Source organism: Somniosus microcephalus, chromosome 4, assembly GCF_052327205.1.
Source record: "Somniosus microcephalus isolate GS21.2 chromosome 4, FLI_Smic_1.0, whole genome shotgun sequence".
Classification (NCBI taxonomy): Eukaryota; Metazoa; Chordata; class Chondrichthyes; order Squaliformes; family Somniosidae; genus Somniosus; species Somniosus microcephalus.
The window spans coordinates 225286133-225306497 of record NC_140990.1 but is presented as its reverse complement, the minus strand read 5'-3'; the positions used below and the strand labels follow the sequence as shown (position 1 = coordinate 225306497).

General features: G+C 42.6%; 1 protein-coding gene across 3 annotated transcripts in view; it reads right to left on the bottom strand.

The window, feature by feature from the left end:
- Nucleotides 1–2477: 2477 nt before the first annotated feature.
- hibch (3-hydroxyisobutyryl-CoA hydrolase) overlaps nt 2478–20365 on the bottom strand; it is a 164300-nt gene continuing 146412 nt past the window's right edge. For 2 of the 3 annotated variants that reach the window (XM_085985867.1, XM_085985868.1), the window contains exons 11-14: nt 16260–16341; nt 9974–10093; nt 8382–8415; nt 2478–2751 (exon numbers count right to left, since the gene is read on the bottom strand). In XM_085985867.1, coding sequence (XP_085841993.1) covers nt 2636–2751; nt 8382–8415; nt 9974–10093; nt 16260–16341 — 352 coding nt within the window. In that variant the 3' untranslated portion in view covers nt 2478–2635. Of the gene's footprint in view, nt 2752–6063; nt 6238–8381; nt 8416–9973; nt 10094–16259; nt 16342–20365 lie in introns of all 3 variants that reach the window. The other variant, XR_015078145.1, reaches the window with a different exon arrangement.

Below are 20365 nucleotides of genomic sequence, written 5' to 3'. Positions count from 1 at the left end.
AGGCAAATAGTATGTTGGCCTTCATAGTGAGAGGGTTTGAGTACAGGAACAAGGATGTCTTGCTGCAGTTGTACAGGGCCTTGGTGAGACCACATCTTGAGTATTGTGTGCAGTTTTGGTCACCTTATCTGAGGAAGGATATTCTTGCCATGGAAGGAGTTCAGCAAAGATTCACCAGGCTGATACCTGGGATGGCAGGAATGACGTATGAGGAGAGATTGGGTCGATTGGGCTTGTACTCGCTGGAGTTTAGAAGAATGAGAGGGGATCTCATTGAAACTTATAAAATTCTAACAGGACTGGACAGACTAGATGCAGGATGTTCCCGATGGTCGGGGAATCCAGAACCAGGGGTCACAGTCTAAGGATAAGGGGTAGGCCTTTTAGGACAGAAATGAGGAGGAATTTCTTCACCCAGAGAGTGGTGAACCTGTGGAATTCTGTACCACAGAAGACAGTAGAGGCCAATTCATTAAATATATTCAAGAAGGAGCTGGATATATTTCTTAAGGCTAAAGGGATCAAAGGATATGGGGAGAAAGCAGGGACTGGGTACTGAGCTTGGATGATCAGCCACGATCGCATTGAATGGCGGAGCAGGCTCCAGGGGCCGAATGGCCTACTCCTGCTCCTATCTTCTATGTTTCGGTCTCCATAAAGATCTGGTCAATCCATTTCATTAGTTCAAAAAGCATGGCAGACAGCAGATCATAACTTATAGCATCTCTGCATTGGCATACCCACTGCCTGGATGCTGGCACCATTAAGATTTAGATGAAAAGCCACTCAGACTTGTTACTCTTTCCCTAGCTGTGCTGTGCTTGACACTGGGCTCATCCAGATCAGAACCCACTTTTGTTTGTTGAGTTTCACCTTCTCCTTGGTAGATGATGCCACTTCATCTGATCATCCACAAAAGGAAATATGCCATTTTCCATTCACATCAGTAAATCTGATTGATGATGGCATGGTTTCACACCTCATGACAACAGATACAAATTCATAATTTCAAGGGGTTAACGAATAGTCTCAATGTTACTTAGTAATCCCCCTTCTTGGATTGATTCTTCACTGAATTACCTCCATTTCCTTTCGAGAGAATATGCAGTTGCTGAGCAGTTTAAAAAAATCAATTCTTTATCTGTTTCTTTAAAACTGAAAATTATAAATTGGTTTAAGCAACATGAAATACAACTCAATCTGGGAGATTTTCTACTCAATCTATTTTGTAAAAAAAAGACCTATTTCAATGATCTCCAGGCTGGCCTCCCCTCCTCTGTAAATTTCAGCTCATCCAAACCTCTGCCACCTGTATCCTATCCTGCATCAAGCCCCACTTACCCATTAACCCTCCCCTTGCTAACTTACACTGGCTCCAGGTCCCCAAAAGCCTTGTTTAAATCATGCCATTATCTTGCCCTCCACATTTCTGTTACCTCCTCCAGTGCTGCAACCTTGCCCCTCCCAAACCCTTTGTTCCTCTGGCCCCGCCCCCAGTTTCTTCACCCCACCTGTCCTTTCAGCCACATGAGGCCCAATGCTCTGGAATTCACCTCCCTAAATCCCTCTCCTACACCAAGACCCTCATTAAAACCCACCTCTCTGACCAAGCTTTTGGTCATTCCTCCTGATAGCTATTTCTTTGCCTCGGCAGCCATTTTCTTTTTACCTGTGAAGTGCTTTGGGGTGTTTCCTACATTAAAGGCACTATATAAACGCAAGGGAGGAGAAATTCATTATAGCCCCGTTTGGGGCGCTAAATTTTAAAAGTTTGGAAAATTAGCGCCAGGCGCTAATGTTTCTAAACTTTAAAAAAATTCGGTTTTGCGCTCCAAGAAGGAAGTGGAGCGTTAAATCAAGTGCTGCACTTCCTTCTTGGAGCATAATCGGCAGCAGGCGGGGTGGAGACTTCGGCAGCACTGCGCACTGAGCCTCGCAGCGCTGCCACGTTCAAAGGCTCCTTCCCTCCCTTAAAGGGAAGGGCCATTGCTGCAGGCTCTGCAATAGCAAAATTATCTACCTGGACCACCAAGTCAGCTGCGGGCAGGAACCCACGGGAAAAAAAGCGGAACAAGTTTTTTTCTTAAACTTACCTCGGCCACCTCGCCTTTAATCATCGCTCCCGAAGTGGCCGGCCACCCAATGCACGCCTCCTGCAGCTGTCGGTGTTTTCGCCTGGCGCTGCTGCAGGGGGGCGGAAGTCAATTTCGGGTCCGGGGCACTACCAGGGCGATGTGCACAGCGATGACGTCATAATCTCTGGGCGAAGGAGATCGGGGTGCAGCACCATAGCGCTGCCGCAATACTCCTGCGAAATATAGCGGGAGTCAATGTCAGCGCTGCACCCAGTCGCAAAGCCATTTGCGCCCTGTTAGTGCCCCCCCCCCCCCCCGGGGGCACGAACGGGAGGCGCAAAGGCACCCAATTTCACCCCCAAGTTGTTTAAAATTGGTAGCTGACCCACCCAAAAAACACAATTACAGTGTTCTGGTATATTTATTATACTTGTACAACAAAAGTTTCACTTGTCAAATACATCATATGTGGATAAGCATGTTAATTGCTTGAAGAGAAAAGCAAACACACTTGAAACACATTCATAATTTTCTTTTTAAATTCTGAAACCATTCATCCATTACAACTTGAGTTCTTCGCTTCCGAGTGACTTAAAGCAACTATTCAGGTACTCCGCCGTCACTTCTTCTAGGGTTGCTGGCTTCCACTTTGGGCTTTGATCCTTGTCAATCAGAACTGTTAGGACAAAAAACATATTATTCCCATAAAATATTAAAACAGTACTGGTTATTTTGAAATCAGAACTACAAATACTTTTAAAACAATAATACATATACAGTGCACAAGATTAGGAGCAGAGATATAAAAGTGCAACCTTCATTACACTTTAATGTAGTGCCACCTCCAGTTAGCTGAAGCCATACTGCTCATTTAGTTGTCTTTACATTATGATCAGCCAATTCATTAACACTATCTTGATTATAAAGTGAAGTGACCATCTGGTAACTCTCGCCAACAGTTGAGTGCTGGGAGAAAACTCTACCCATTGGCACTGTCCAAGCATCTCAGTGGTTATTTAGTTCTGCACCTCTGCCATATAATTTTGATTACATTAGTACTTGCTCTGATATATATCTGTAGCACAATATTTACAATACAGGTACACTATCCCTTATCCGAAAGCCTTGGGACCAGCTGAGTTTCGGTTTTCGGATTTCAGAAGGTATTATTATAAGACTGGGAAATTTGTATTTAATATAAATTTTAAAAGTTCAGGCTACCTCTTGCGACTGTTCCGTGTCTCATTCCCCTTCCTGCTTCTCTGGAAAGCCGGATATCGGCTGACTCCTACTAAGCTGGCCCGCAAATCAGGTCGGGGGTTGGGGGGGGGGGGGGGCGGAGAAAAGAATATCGGACGGGCTGCGGTTCAGGTCGGGGGGGGGGGGGGGGGTCGGGGTCCGGGGGGGGGGGTGGGGTCAGGGTCAGGGGGGAGAAAAGAATATCGGACGGGCCGCGTCGGGAGAAAAGAATATCGGACGGGTCGGGTCGGGTGGGGGGTGGGGGGGGAGAAAAGAATATCGGACGGGCCGCGGTTCGGTTCGGGTGGAGAAAAGAATATCGGACGGGCCGCTGCAGCTATCGGACGGGCCGCTGTATTGTTGGGTTCACTCTCCCGGTACCTCCTTCACACTGCCCGGCTCGGCCTGCAAGCTCCTACCCAGGAGGGAACTCTGTGACCCTCTGCCCTGCTCAGCGTAAGTCGTGCGCCACTCTGGTCATGTCGTGCGCACGACTTACGCTGAACGAAAAAACTTTCGGTTTTTTAGAGGTTTTCGGAAGTTCGGATAAAGGATAGTCTACCTGTATAACATATACTGTTAACATCTCAATGCACTGGCTACCCCTTTTTCTGTTCTCACCAGAATTGTACAGTTTCAGTGGTTGAATATGATGCAAACAGAAGGTGACTTTTACACTGAAAGGTTGTACTGATACTGATAAAGTACTGTGATTTCTGGAGTATTCCTTTCTCGTATTTCTTGATCAGAAGTCTGATATTGGCAATTTACGTTGCTTATTTTCACTCATCTTTCCCTGTCCCAACTGAACCAGAACAAGTTCAACACAGCAATGAAGCTACTGATTACTTTCCTTTACATTTACAGAATTATATATTAAATTTATTTAGTGTTGGTTTCTGTTCATTTATTAATTGCTATTTCAGGTCAGTCTCAAGTATGCTAATTTATCACAAATATTTCTCCTTAAAGGTACAACTTTCCTCTCACTTGTAAAATAGCAATGTAATCTGCTGCACTTTCCAGAACTTCTTTAGTATAAATTAAGCTCATTTATAACAGAACATCACATTTGCATTCAACATGAATCTGTAGCCATTCTGCACTAAAATATGAAGAGAAGAAAAGAACAGAGAATTGCTCAGCAATACCATTGCTCTGTTTCCCTGATATATGGCCACCAGAGACTCAGTCTCTAGATCTATCAATGCTACTAGCTCTAAAATAGTTTGATTGAAAGCTCCTAGTTAAGAGTTACAATTTGAGTGAAAAATGTATAAAGCAATGTTCTTTCCCAGTAATCCACTGTTGATTAGATTCTGGTAATCTTGCAGAGATACCATCAGATTCAATCCTTCAGTGAGAAGTCATTGCGTAAGCCTGTGTTTTTGTACAGCACAATATCCTGCAACAAATCCTGTGAATTTATGCACTTTCTTTGTGCAGTGTGATTTGCGAAGGTACTGAAACTTTGCATAAGAAGTCCAGGAAGCAATGCAAATGCTGGCTTCTGAGCAGGCCTTGATGTTGACACATCAACGAAACATAGGAGCATAGAATATGAGTAGGCCATCCACCATTCAATTAGATCATGGCTGGTCTGTAGCTCGACTCCATTTACCTGCCTTGGTTCCATAATCCTTAATACCCATGCCTAACAAAAATCTATCAAGCTCAGTTTAGAAATTTTCAATTGACCTAACCTCAACAGAGTTCCAGATTTCCACTACCCTTTGTGTGAAGAAGTGCTTTCTGACATCACCCCTGAACAGCCTAGCTCTAATTTTAAGGTTATGCCCCATGTTCTGGACCCCAACCAGAGGAAACAGTTTCTCTCGATCCTTTAATCATCTTAAACATCTTAATTAGATCATCCCATCATTTTCTATATTCAAGGGAATACAAGCCTAATCTATGCAAACTGTCCTCATAATTTAACCCTTTCAGGCCGGATATCATTCTGGTGAATCTGCGTTGTACTCCCTCCAAGGCCAATATATCCTTCCTGCGTTGTGGTGCCCAGAACTGAATGCAGTTACTCCAGATGTGGTCCAACTATAGCTTTATATAACTATAGCATAACTTCCACCGTTTGTAATCCAGCCTCCTTGAGATAAAGGTCAACATTCCATTAAGCTATTAAATTATTTTTTGTACCTGTCCACTAGTTTTTAGTGATTTCTGTACTTGGATTCCTAAATCTCTCTGTTCCTCTACAGTTCCTAGCTTCTTGCTGTTTAGAAAAAACTTTGATCTATTTTCTTAGGCCCAAAGTGGATGACCTCACACTTTCCCCACATTGAACTCCATCTGCCACAGTTTTGCCCACTCACTTAATCTATTGATGTCCCTTAGAAACATTCTGCTCCTTTCCACACTATTTACTGTGCCACCTAACTTAGTGTCATCAGCAAACTTGGATATACAGCACTCTATTCCTTCGTCTAAGTCATTTATAAATAAAGTGAAAAGCTGTGCCCCCATTACAGTCACATTCTGCCAATTTTAGTGCATACCCATTATCCCTACTCTCTGTCTCCTACCTCTTAACCAATTCCCTATCCAAGCCAATAGGCTGCCTCCAATTCCATTCGCTCTCATTTTTGTTAACAGTTCCTTATGTGGAGAGTGCCCTGGTCGAAGATGGCCACAACACATGCTGCAGCAAAAAATAAATGCACACAGGCTGCAAGGCAGATCTTTATTGTTCAAAATAACAGTGCTACTATGAAACACTAATGGGCCAAACCTTGCTGGAATGGGGCATCTCGCGGCATGTCCAGTTAGTTAGACCTTTTTCTGCATCCTTCAGCTCAAAATGTTTTAGCGCTGTAACTTGCTGGATGCGCGAGCTGATAATGGCATGGTGAGGACAACGGGGCATCTGGGACCTTAATGAACTTCTGGAGTAACAGTGTATCTCCTTAACCAACGCGAGTTAAGGATTGAGAAAGAAACAGAGGAACAACTGAGAAGGAGAGTGCATTAGAGTCAAATCAGATACAGAAAGAGAAATAGAGAGGGAAAGAGAGATTGGATTAAGAGAAAGAGAGAAAAGAGACAGAAATTGAACTATTTAAACTATGGAGAGGAAAAGTTAAAAAAAAAAATTGAAAATTTGACATTTAAAAAATCTCCAACAATAATTCACTACCTGAAGGAATGAGACTCCATAGTTTAAATACTTCAATTTCTGGGACAGAGAAGTTGATTGGCATTGCATTAACAATTATCATGTCATTAAAAGGGGACTTACGCTGTTAACTACCAGACTTAACTTTCTGTGGCGAATTAATGGGGAGGCTAAGGGCGAGATGCCCCATATGTGAAGAAAATGGCGGCGCGGTACAAATTGACCAGCAAATTCTGGAGACTTGCAACTCACCGCATATCTTTTAATCTCCTGAACTTGCTGTCCGATTTGTACATTAGTAACGACGTGAATCGTTAACACGCCGTTATTCTTCCAGCAAAATCCAGCTCAATATGTTTATGAAAGAATATAAAAGTTAGGAGGAATTGATTACAGAAAAATAACTTAATGTCACGGTTTAGAAAACAAATAATTACTTAGACATTACTCATGTGATTTGTTATGTCATCCAAACCCTTTGATCAGATTTTCTTGTAATCACTCCCAACCCTTCACTGTATTACTAAAAAAAATCTCCCTGAATGATAGCATCCTGCATCCAATCTGTCTTGGTCTGCATTGTAATACTATTAGTGCAGAATTCCACTCTCTCCAGTAGATATGTGAAATAAATTTGCAAAGTTGATATGTAATGTTGATAACTACAGCTGTACAAATATATGTCTATGAGAGAGTGAAGGTTATAGGGACAACTGTAGCACAATGAGAAAATAACTCTCGGGAATACTAGTAGGATTAACTTTGGAACATGACTCACCAGATGTGAATAAAGTAAATTGTCAATTGTTTTTTAGTGTAATGCTCAGCAGAGTTTCATTTTTAATGTATTAAATTCTTCCAAACAGTTTTAATTACTGAACCTCAAAAGGACCAGAAATTCAAGGGACTCAAAGTATATACTTGATTTGAGAATAGGTATAAAAGTCATCGACCCAAAACGTTAACTCTGTTTCTTTCTCCACAGATGCTGTCTGACCTGCTGAGTATTTCCAGCATTTTCTGTTTTTATTTCAGATTTCCAGAATCCGCAGTATTTTGCTTTTGTACAAAAGAGTAATTGTTGCCAGTAAATATTATAAATGACTAGATCATGAACTCATCAGCAATACTTCTATCATTCATGAACTTCAAAATTAAAAAAATTCATATCTGTTACTAGTGTCACATTTTGTTCTGTCTGATCAGTTACATTGGTGTTACACAAACTCTAATGGACAAATACTTGGCAGAAATTGCAGAAGGGGAAGACGGGCAAAAACCAAACCAGGATATGGTCAGTCTCCAAGGAGAATGAAAATATCAGCAATAATGAGTCCAGGTGGATATTCTGCAGAACCTTTTCTTAACCGATCACTTGAGGGCATCCAGTTGGTGCTATCTGAAATGGTTGCATATACAGATTTTTTTTTAAAATAATGTAAAGCCTTTTAAAATCTAAACGCAGAAAGATTCTCCTCTCTGTTCTGTTCTCTCCTCAATGATCTTTTAGGTTCTACATGTGCCAACGACTGACATATTTGTCCCAAGTGGCCATTTTGTCTGTAAATGTTGTCAGGCTATTTGCGCATGGCTGGTATCATAGCCAAAGTTGATCCAATTCTCACTTGATATCTACTTCTCAAAAGGGCTATTTGAATAGCTATCAGGAATGGGAGTGCTGGTTGATTTGTTTCCCCCTTCCTAACCCAGCGAGGTAGAGGGCAATTGTAGTGCCCTAATGCTGGCAGCTGAGGTCAGCTAAATCACTAGAGAGCAGGGATTGAACCTGGGACCTTTCTGATTTATTTAACCCAGTAAATACCAAGCAGTCCACTTGTCCACTTAGCCACAAGGGAGATTCGGCTTAGCCACAGAGTTACCTTCTACTTTTAAAGCTGCAGTGCAGTGAACAGGATTCACGGACGATGGCTTACCTGCTCGCACACCTTCATAGAAATCATGGCCTCTCTGAAACGGATAAATTGCAAAGTATGAGTGGCAAAATAAACTTTTGAATAATACGGTACAAACTTTTCTTGGTATAATATTAAAACTTTATGGCCTAGAAATTCAGTCGCGTTTGCGCCCACTTATTGGCTAAAGAGTGGTTTGTGCCGGAAGTTTTTTAGCGCCCGAAATTCAGTTGGTCCCTAACATCGGCGTTAGCCGGTAGCGCTGCGCCGGCACCGATGACGTCATCGGTGTGCGCAGCGCCCCGGCTCCAATGCGATTCCGTGCCGACCGCCAAATTCAGTTGCGGCCGCAAACAGCGTTTGAAAAACGGTGCCTTGCAGCTCCGAGAGGCCGGCGCATAAAGGTGGACGGGCGGTCGGCCGCCTGGCCGCATCTCCCTCCCCGGACTCCTGCACCACCCCCCCGCGGCATTGGTGTCTGACTCCCGCGAGCCCGGCACTTCTCCGTGGTGCCGGGCTCATTTGCCGGGGGAATCCAGCGGCGATCTCACGGCTGCAGGCAGCTCCTCCTTAAGAGAAGGAGGAGGCCTGCAGTACCCCAGCCTGCCGCACCGCATCGGGTGCCGCAGCGGCAGCTGGACGCCTGCAATTGACTTTCATCGCCCCAAGCGAGGCGACCAAACCCTGCAATAGCGCCCGCCTCCGTCTTGGGGCGCCGCAACTGAATTTCAGGCAGGCGCTACGGGAATCCGGGCGAGCGCTAAATTTCGGGCGCTAAAGACCTGGCGGGGCCTTACTGAATTTCTAGGCCTATCTTTCTCCAACTCATTTTACATTTACACAGAGCAGCATTCCAAAGTTTCTGTGCTGATAAATGTCGGTGGAAACAGTTAATGTCAATGTAACAAAACAATCATGGTGTTAAGTGCACCAGTGTCACATTCTAATATAGTATAATTTAACCCGCAAGTCTATTATTTATATTATTACCTCAAGTACCTGGATGAATTGCCTGCAAAGTAACATGTATCATACTGTATAAAGAACACAATTATATCCTTGGCTATGTGCCTATTTTATTAAGTTACTTTGACTCTTATAAAGATGTCTTGTTTTCCAGTTATTATGAAAACTGAATATGAACTATAAGCTTGTCAGACCCAATTGCAATTAAGTAGATTCTCCCTCCACCATTTAATAATTACATTTAATCAGTATGTAGCAGCTAGTGTCAGCTGTTGCTCAGTGGGTAGCACACTCGCCTCTAAGTCAGAAGGTTATGGGCTCAAGTCCCACTTCAGGGACCTGAGCACATAAATCTAGGCTGACACTCCAGTGCAGTGCTGAGGGAATGCGGCACTGTTGGGAGGTGCCATCTTTTGGATGAGACGTTAAACCGAGGCCTCATCTGCTCACATTGCTGTTTGTGGGAGCTTGCTGCCGCATTTCCCAGTGACTACACTCCAAAAGCACTTTGAGACGTCCGGTGGTCGTGAAAGGCACTATATAAATGTAAGTCTTTCTTTCTTACTGTGTCATACAATAAAACATTAACAAAGTTGTTGCTTAATTGTCCTTTAACAACAGGACCTGCATCTCTGACATTATCTTACCATACAAGCTTGGCTAAGTCTGTACTCCATAACTAAAACTTCTGACAGGTTCTTTGTGGCTCCCTCTTCAAGCTGTTGAAAAGTAATCTTCATGGACGTGGGAGACATTTTCTTCAGTGTCTATACAGAAAAGCATAAATGCATGAAACTATTGGGTATCTGTTTAAATATAATTAAACCATTGAATATGCAGTTTTCTTTTTTGGAGAAAATTACTTCAGGCAAGATTGTTATGATAAATACAGTTTAGCACAAGATCTTTTTATACTATACTTCCGATGAACAGGTTGTTTAGTTTCTGAGTTCCTTCCCTATCCTGGAAATGCAAGATACTGGATAGCTACAAGCTACAAGTGGAACCACACCCATCCTAACTAGCCATTGTGATACATGCCATGTACAAGCCTAGTAAGTGAGTGCCAGCAGCCTACTGGAGAACATCACTGTTGAGTCCCGTTCTGTCCAGTAGGGTTCACTAGATAGAAAATGAGGGGGACCCTACCTGATTTTATTCCAGGGTTGCTGAGGTCAATTATAACACCCACCTCCACCTTGTCTGATTAACCATAGATCAAGGATCAAGCCTGCGACAGGACTGAACTACAGCGCATTCCCTAACTATGCCTTGCTGAAGATTGTTTAAGCAGGTAATAGTACCTTAATTAGGAAACAACTTTTTTGTTTTGGAGTTGAACAGAGTGGGGCTTTTTGTTTGCAAGAAAATTTTGTCCGTCAGTATTCAAGTTAAAATTCAAAACACTTCAAAGAATTACTTCCACAGTCTTTTTCTATCTTTGTAATGCATGGGTGCTGAGGACAGCATTAGGGTCACTGGTTTAGAGAAGTTGCTATGTTTCTTAGTGAGGGGAAACTGAATTATCATCACCAGTAGAGGTTAAATTCTTAGGGAGACTGAATTGCCAATCTGGTTTCTGAATTTGGACTTCACCCTGGTTCTACAGTAGACTTTCTGTAGGGGGATGCTAGTGACTGGAGAAAATACAGATGGCAGTTTGCCTATGAGTATATACAATTGCTATCTGTAACTCTACATGTTTGAGCAATGACACAGTGTCCAGTTCAGAAAAGTCGCCACATCCAGCTAGCATAGATATGTGGGAACTGCTGGGAAGAGATTTTTTTTTTCAAAAATTGTTCTCAGAAACACTGACATTTGTTCTGGGAAACACTGACAAGATCACATTTATTGCCTATCCCTAGTTGCCCCGACTGGGTGGTGAGCCAAGTGAGAGTCTGCACAACGGAGTGGCTTGTGCGGACTAGAATCACACGTAGCCCAGACTGGGTACGAGTGGCAGGTTCTCTTCCCTGAACAGCATTAGTGAACCAGTTGGATTTTTACAATAATCCAGCATCTTTCATGGTTATTTTTCTGGTGCTAGCCTACAAATAATCAGATTTATTGAATTTAGTGTCACAACTTGGCATGATAGTCATTTGAATTAATGAACTCTGGGTTGCTAGTCTAGTACGATAATCAGTACAGCATGCTGGCTAGAATAATTTGATAATTGAGGAATACTGGACTCCAAGCCAACAGGTATTTCTCTCACAAATATTTTAAAAATTGCACAAACCTATATGGGGTCGGGAAGATGATGATTTTATAGAGGCAGAGTTTGGTCACAGACATACAGGATTATGTACTAGTAGCACCTCATTTACTGCATAGAGTTAGTAATGCCACTGACCACTGTATAAAGCTTTAAGTACATCATTAATGTTGATGCCATTATATTATCAATCTTTTGTTGAGTTGACATACAGAAATCCATTAGAAGATCCTGTTAATGGAGACATTGTGCACCACAATGCTCAGCCATCCCATTGCCTCTGACTATGCAATTGGATCATCAAATAAGCAGGTTATTTTGGCAGCAGATCAGGCAGTTAAGAAATTGTGCTGCTTTGGAACTGGTCCCAAGACTATCTCCTTTGAAAAGGAGTTCATTTACAGTGGAGCAGTCCAGAGCATAGATATAGACATAGGTGCTGGAGCTGTGCAGTAAAATCAGACTAGCAGCAAATGAAGGTTTGCTTCAGCCACTAATGGGTAACACAAATGTATATTGATCATTAACCCAGGACTTTAAATCAGCCGTCTCAGAGTCAGATTCACTTACTTCCCCGATGGCCTCATCAAATTTGCTGGCAAACTTCCTTGAAACTAAAATATTGTAATGCATTGGCTTACAGAACCAACATTATCCCCTGCCCTTCTGTTCGTGACTTCAAGCTGTACATGGTAAAGCGACACAGTCAAGTAACATAGGAGTAAGTTTATTTTTACATTCAAAATTTATTCTGTATTGTTTGCTACCAAATTTTATACTAAAGACAAAAAAAAAAATCAGTTCAAGGAATAGGTTACCATTTTTACAATATCTATTAGTGTCAGCTTGGCTCATATTGTAGCACTCTCACTTCTGAGTCAGAAGGTTCAAGTCTTACTACGAACTTCAGTACGCAACCTAGGCTGACATATCATACAGCACGGCCTCAGTACTACACTGATCATAAGTGCTGTCTTTTAGATGGGATGTTAAACCAAAGCCTCATCTTCCTACTCGGGTAGACATAAAATATCCCATGGCACTAGTCAAAGAAAAGCAACGTGGTTAACATTCTGCCTTTAATCAACACCACCAGAAACAGATTATCTGGTAATTAATTTGTTTGCTATCTGTGAAACCTTACTGTGCACAAGTTATCTGCCATGTCTGCCTATATAACAACAGTGACTGCACTTCAAAAGTAATCAATTGGTTGTAACGTACTTGGGAACTTCATTAGTCACAACACTGCAAGTTGACTTCTTCATGACAACAGTACGTTGGTATAACTATCATCTTTGTGATGACACACTTCAATTATATGGAAAATAGTCACTGGTAAAAACTAACCACCTCAGTCACCTCATTCCTTATGGAAGGTCTCTGATGAGGCGGAGTTGTGGCACGAGGAAAGTCAATTTCTTTGAGCTGTACGCCAATATAGAATGCACCAAAAATAATTTACAAATCATTACTAAACTTAAAGGCACAGGCAATCATGAGAAGAAATATAGAGATGGTCCTAATGCTGTACTATTATGTTTAAGCAACTGATGAATGAAATTGAAAGCATAAACCCAAAAGGACTAAAAAGGAATATTCCTTACTAACTCCATTCTTCACTTAAGAATCTTTTTGAAGATCCCAGAATCAATAATAGAACACTTAACCATATAACCAGAATTAGTGTAGTAAATCACCAAGTCATAAATTATTAATGACTTGACAGCCATCTGAAATCATTTCTTTCCCTCATGCAAACCTGAAGGGGATAAGCTTGATCCTGACCAGGCACACTTACTTGTTCATTTGACTAACTTTATCTATGTTGTTTTCTCTGCCTACTTTCTGTGCCTCACCTGGCAAAGCACCACATAGGCTGGACTTCACTCACTATTTCCCAGGTAGTGTCCACTGGTCAATGTTTGTGGACAAAAATCAGCTCTGGTTTTAAAGTTACATTGGGAAATATTCTCTGCACACTCGCAGCCACATGATTGATTGACTGGGGACTGGTGTCTAAGTTGGGAGAATTGTCCAACAGTGGTGTACAGTCAAGTCGGCTTGGCCCTGGGAATCCTTAAATTGACTCTGAAGCCCATGAAATCTCTTACCACTCCCCCTCAAATGATGAGATGGGATGTTTTACTACGTAAAAGGTGCTATATGAATGCAAGTTGTTGTTGAATCAGTACTTCTCCATTTTGAACACCACTTGGAGGAACACTGAGACACGCAAGGGCACAGAGTGGTTCGGTAATACCAGCAATAACCAAGGTAGCCGAGTCCTAAAAGACACGGGTAGTGTTTCCGCTTTGGGCACAACTGGCGATTTTGGCACAAAATGAGCCCAAAATTGCGGCCGTTTTGAAAAGTGTTTCATTTCCCCGAGTTTCTGCTCAAACTCACTTGCATTTCGCCGAACAGAAAATCTGCCATGAACCAACGCAACCAACTTAAAAAGTAATTTAAAAAAATTTTGCTTTAAAAAATATTCCTTGATATATTTAAGTGGTAGGTTGGTAAAGTTTGATTAATACAGCTGAAAATGGGTTTATCACAAAAAATAAGCATTTTAAATCACAGTGTCAATCTACCACCTGTTGAGTAACCTGATTTTAAATTACTGAAAATTACTTTTCAAAACTATACAAAACTATATTCTAGTTAGATTGGGGTACAGTAGAGAGTTCCTAATTAAATTTAAAAAAATCATTCAAAACCTTTCAAACCGTTACTATTAGTGTTCTTGCGCAAAAGGTTCCAGCTTAATTTTGGAGCCTCCCTGAAGGCCTGCAAACAAGCGCAATTAGTGGAAACTCCCAATGGTGATTAATTCACCCTGGGGGCGTGACAGTTTTGTGGGCGGGGCCTGCTTCTAGCGCAATGTTTTAAAAACTAGCGCAAAAGATCCCAGAAACTCGAGTTGCGCTGAACGCAATTTGTGCTTAAAATTCCGCAATCTTTTGCACCAGTTATGCCAATATCGGGGAATTGCACAGAAAAAAATAGCCCAATCGAGTGGAAACTCCAAGCCTCAGTCACCAGACTGGGACTGTGTTAAGATGGGTAAAATACATCACAGGGCTACCTGCATGCTACACACAAAAATGCAGCAGGCTATAGATGGAGTTAAGCAGTTCCACAACAAAGCTCTGCAGTCCTATCCAGTTGAGAATAGTGGTGGACAATCAGGTAACTAATAGGAGGAGGATAAGGCTCCATAAAATTCCCCATCCTCAACTATGGCAGAGTTCAGCAAACGAGCGCAAGAGACAAGGCTGAGGTATTTGTAAAATATCTTCAGCCAAAAGTGCCAAGACTACATTGGACATTAAGAAGCAGCTGAGTGCCCATGATACTTTGCCCTGACAATATCCCGGCTGTGGTGCTGAAGACTTGCACACCAGAGTTAGCTGCTGCCCTTGCCAATTTATTCCAGTTTAGCTATGATACTGGGACTATCAGATTGTTCTGGATGGATGATCTAGGATGGGCTGAATGGTCTTCCTCAACTGTAATTTTCTTTTGATTTGCTGCCTGAGGAATCATATTCCAGCATGGACCCAATGCCTTTGAGGAAGTCGAGGGACTGATGAGAAGAGAAAGAGGAACTGACAGAAAAAGAAAAAAAAGTCAAAACTTCAATTTAACTATTAAATTAAATCTCTGTATCATCCCCCAAACAAGGTTCAATCATACTATACTACTCTTAACAAAAAGAGTGGTTAGAATGTGGAACTCGCTACCACAAGGAGTAGTTAAGGTGATTAGCATAGATGCATTTAAGGGGAAGCAAGATAAGTAAGTAAGAAAGGAACAGAATGATATGCTGATAGGGTTAGATGAAGAGGGGTGGGTGGAGGCTCGAGTGAAGCATAAACGCCGGCATAGACCAGTTGGGCCGAATGGCCTGTTTCTAGAATCACAGAATGATATAGCACAGGCGGCTATTCGGTCCATCATGTCTGTGCTGGCTTTTTGAAAGAGCGATCCAATTAGTTCCATTCCCCTGCTCGGTCCCCATAGCCCAGCAAATCACGCCTTTCAAGTATTTATCCAATTCCCTTTTGAAAGTTATTATTGAATCTGCTTCCACCACCCTGTCAGACAGTGCCTTCCAGAATTAACAACTCGCTACATAATTTATTTTCCCTCATGTCGCCTCCTGTGCTATTTCAGTGGCTATTAAGCACAAATATTGGCATCACTGTCCCTAGGTTGGTGGGGAGGGAGGCACAGAGAGAAAACAATACACAAGGTTCCCACTGCTGACAGGATCTGGCTCAGCTATGATGCCACCTGATAACTGAACTCACACTGTCTGGGATCATACATAAATGAATGGTCACTTGGAAGATGATGGCGGGTTGGAAACCTACTTCAGCATAAGTTAGGTTAGGTTGGGTGGAAAGAGAAGAATTAATACTGAGCTATCTAGTAGTAGGTCGGTAATTCCTTTAATAGTTTCATTTCACGATACACAATGAAGCAATTATTGAATGCTATAGTTACATTTTTGCTGTGCTACAGTTCCTAACCAGTGACGAATGATTACCTTCAGAAGTTTGTCCACTGTACCAGCAGCCTTTCGAACTGATTGCATTATGGCTCAGTGTTAGTGTTAAATTACAGAAGGATCTGTATGAATCACTGGCTTTGCTAACAGTGTAACATCGTTCAATTTCTGTTACTTATCTAAAGTACTGTACCTCCAAGTGTTTAAGTGCAAATGGACTACCATCTTGTTTCAGATTTTCTAGTATTTCTTCTACACTGTTGCATTTGAACAGCCTGTAAAACAGAAGTACATAGAAAGTAGTTTTGAAATAGACTGATGATCTGTAAAATACAATACAATTGAATCTGCTTCCACCACCCTTTCAGACAGTGCATTCCAGATCATAACAACGCGCTACATAATTTATTTTCCCTCATGTCGCCTCCTGAGCTATTTCAGTGGCTATTAAGCACAAATATTGGCATCACTGTCCCTAGGTTGGTGGGGAGGGAGTACAACACTGAGCTATGATGATACCTAGGCTATTGTTCAGCATACTGCAGATAATCTTGGGAAGCTATCCAGCCCTATTTCTATGTGACTAATTAAAATGTGTTAGCTGTGAATCTGAATGAGTATGACAGAATATTTCTATACTAAATCAGGGAATACTTCAAAAACAGTTTGCATGAATAGTTAATGTAAAACAAAAAAAACCCACTGGCGTTCAAATAGCATTGGAAGTAAATCTTCCAGATAAGCAGCTTATGATAGCAGAAGGAAAATAAAACTTTTTGAATACAAATTCAACATTTTATGCATCAAATTGCAGTAAGCAATTTAAAAATACTTTAAAAACAAAATGTTTACTTACTTACATTGTAGCCATCCTCTACCATGAAATAAAATAATGGCCCGTCTTTTCCGATGCCTACGGGTGTGTACGGGCTGTGTACACACCCGTAGGGACATCGGAAATGCCGGTTTCAGGCATGCGAAGCGCATGCGCTGAAAAGTGGCATTTCCGATCTGTCAAGAATGCACTTGATAGATCGGACGCCTGCCCCGGAGAAGGGCCTCTGCGGGCGGTGCGTTCCACTTTCTGGAGAACCTCCGCCCGCAGAAAACCCTTAGAAATCTTACGCCTGGTAAACCAGCATAAGAGTTGAATAAAAGTTAAAAAAAAAAAATGTTTTTTCACTCATTTATAATTTAAAACTACTTTTAAAAAAGGTATGTTTATTTTTAGCCCTGTAAAAAACTTTAATTATTTTTTTCAAAAAATTTAATTTTTGTTTAAAATATTTAATTTATTGTAATTTTAACTCATTTAAAAAACGTGATGGTTTTTTAAAAATGTATTTAATGTTTTACTGTGTTTTTGGGGTGATCTCCATTCATATATTTGACAGGTCTATCTGTCAAAAGTATGAAGGGAGATTCTCTTCTCCTATTGGCTGGCCCGGCCCACGTGATCCTAGGGATGCTTGCGAACCACCTGCGCCCCCCGGATACGTGGGCTCTGCGCATTTCGACTGTGGAGAGGCCCAGCATCGGAAGTGTCCGGACCTCGGGAGCCCTCAGGTAAGTGCGTAGATTTTTTTCCGATAGGTGGCATCTGCACGCAGGAAGCCTCCTATCAGAAATTACGGGCCAACGTGTGCAAATCCTGTCTCCCCACAAAGATTTACAAATCAAAATGCCACCTGCTGTTTGGAGATTGATCCATGTTTGCTAAAGTTTTTATGTAAAACTAACATGCTGTGGGTCATTGCAATTGTCTTCACTATGGTTTTAATTGGGCAGATTTCCTTTTTAAAAAACTTAGTTCAGCATTGCCTAAACTAAAAAAAGTTAACCAGACACTTTTGCAATCAAAAATGGCTTTAAAGTATTTTGAATGGAAGTGCGAGCAGCTGCAACAGTTGGATACTTTCGCTTTGAAAAAAAGGACTCCCCCTCTCCTTAGGGAACCTTGATTGCTCATAGCTAGGGAGGGAAAAACCAATGAAGCCTGTGGTGTATGTAACCTGTTCCACCTTAAGAGAACTACCTTAAGAGATGTACTACTTTCTCTTGGCTGCTGTATACTGTAATACCGGTGGTGACCACACCGGTATATAAACGTTGTGTAGTGATTTGCTGGGCAGTTCAGCCCTGACCTCCGAATAGTAAAGACCTGTTAAAGTTATTCTTGTTGTCTGTGTCCAGTGATTTATAATAAGCATAACTGGGACACACAGACTCAACAGTGGCGACGAGTCCGATCTTACCCTGCGGCAGTTTTACATCCAAGGCAGCTTCGTCCTCAGAACGGGCGTCGAGAAGAGGCATCCGCCCTCATCATCCTGCTGAGCACCACATCGCACGGGAGGCATCGAGAACCCGGGTTAAAAAGAAAAAATTCTGACCACGAAGCCCTCCATCAGCGACAGGCAGTGATCATCCCTTCTACCACGGTGGTGGGTAAGCCGATCAGCGACATGAGCAGAAAGTCGGCCGCGTTGGCTGTGGAGTAGGGGAGGGAAAACGGAGGAAAAAGGGCGGAGAACTCGACCGCGGCCGGTGAAAAGGGCCGGGCTGCAATCGGGGCCGAGAGGCGCAGCGACTGGGGCAGCGTTAAGGCCACGAGAACCGCGGAGAACTCAACCGCAGCCGGTGTAAAGGACCGGCCTGCAAGCGGGGCTAAGAGGCGCAACAGCAGGGGAAGCGTGAATGCCCACGGGAACCGCGGGGGAGCAAAAAGCAGCGTCGGGGAATTGAGAACCGCTGGGGAGGCGAGAACGGCAGCAGCACGGCAATCGCCATTGCAGCCAGCGGGGGAAGAAGGCAAACGCGGGAAGCCGCCATTGTAGTCGGCGGGGGAAGAAGACGAGCGCGGGAAAAACTGCCAAGCGCGGGAAGCCGCCATTTTAGTAGGCGGGGGAAGAAGACAAGCGCGGGAAGCCGCCATTTTGGGAAAAAGAAAATTTAAAGAAACTTGCAAGGATGCCTAAACATGGTAACATCAATGCTTTTGATAGCGATGTCGAAGATTGGGCCACATATGTAGAACGCATGGAAGTTTATTGTAAAGCAAATGAGGTACCAGATGATAAGAAAGCACTAACCTTATTAAACTCAATGGGTGCGAAGACGTACGGGCTATTGAAGCACCTTGTATCACCAGATAAACCGGCGGATCAGACTTTTGCGAATATTGTTACTGTCCTGAAAAATCATTTAAACCCCACGCCGCTGCTGATAGCGGAATGATTTAAATTTTACAGAAGAACGCAGCTGAAAGAAGAAAGCAATGCTGAATTCTTAATTGAGCTGCGTAAGCTATCAAAGTACTGTCAGTTTGGAACAGGACTAGCAGATGCGCTGAGAGATAAATTTGTGTGTGGATTGTTAAAAGAAGGAACACAAAAGTGACTGCTAGAGGAGAATGATCTTACGCTTGATAAAGCTGTCACTATTGCAGCATCGCACGAAGCCGCAGCGAGAGGCACTGCGGAAATGCAGCTAAGGTCATCGGGACTCAGCACCAATCAAATGGCCTTGGGTGCAGTAAAGTGTTATCGTTGTGGAAAGACAACGCACGATCAGAACCAGTGCTGGTTCAAAAATCAGGAATGCAGAAAATGTGGCAGGCTTGGTCACATAGCTAAAGTATGCCGGTCAGGAAAGAAGACCAGCAACAAAAAGTCACCACAGGAAAAGTGCAGAAAGGTACACAAGGTGACAGAGAACAGTTCGGATGAACAGAAGTCAGATTCAGACTCCAGCAGTAAGGAACTGGGTTGTCTAAGAGTACACAATGTGGGTAATGAAGCAGACCTCCAAACTATCTGGGTCACACTTCAGATAGCAGGAGTCCAAGTGAAGATGGAATTGGACACTGGATCGGCATTGACGGTCATGAATAAGCAAGACTACAAAAGGTTATTCCCACATATTCCCCTACGGGATACGGAGATTGTATTGAAAACATACACGAGGCAAAGAGTATACCCCATCGGAAAGATAAAGGTAAAGGTGGTCCACAAGGGCAAAGAAAGCCGAGGAATGGACTTATATGTGCTACCTGAGGGAGGTCCACCACTACTGGGACGGGAGTGGATCAGGAGAATAAATATGGACTGGCATTCCTTAAAAGCACTAACGGTAGATTCCGGTAAAAAAGATGTCAAACCTAAACAATTGTCCAGAATATTTGACGATGCTAAAGAGGTGTTCCAACAGGGACTGGGAACACTGAGAGGAATTACGGCAAACATCAAGGTTGAAGAACATGCAAACCCGAAATTTTTCAAAGCCAGACCGGTACCTTAT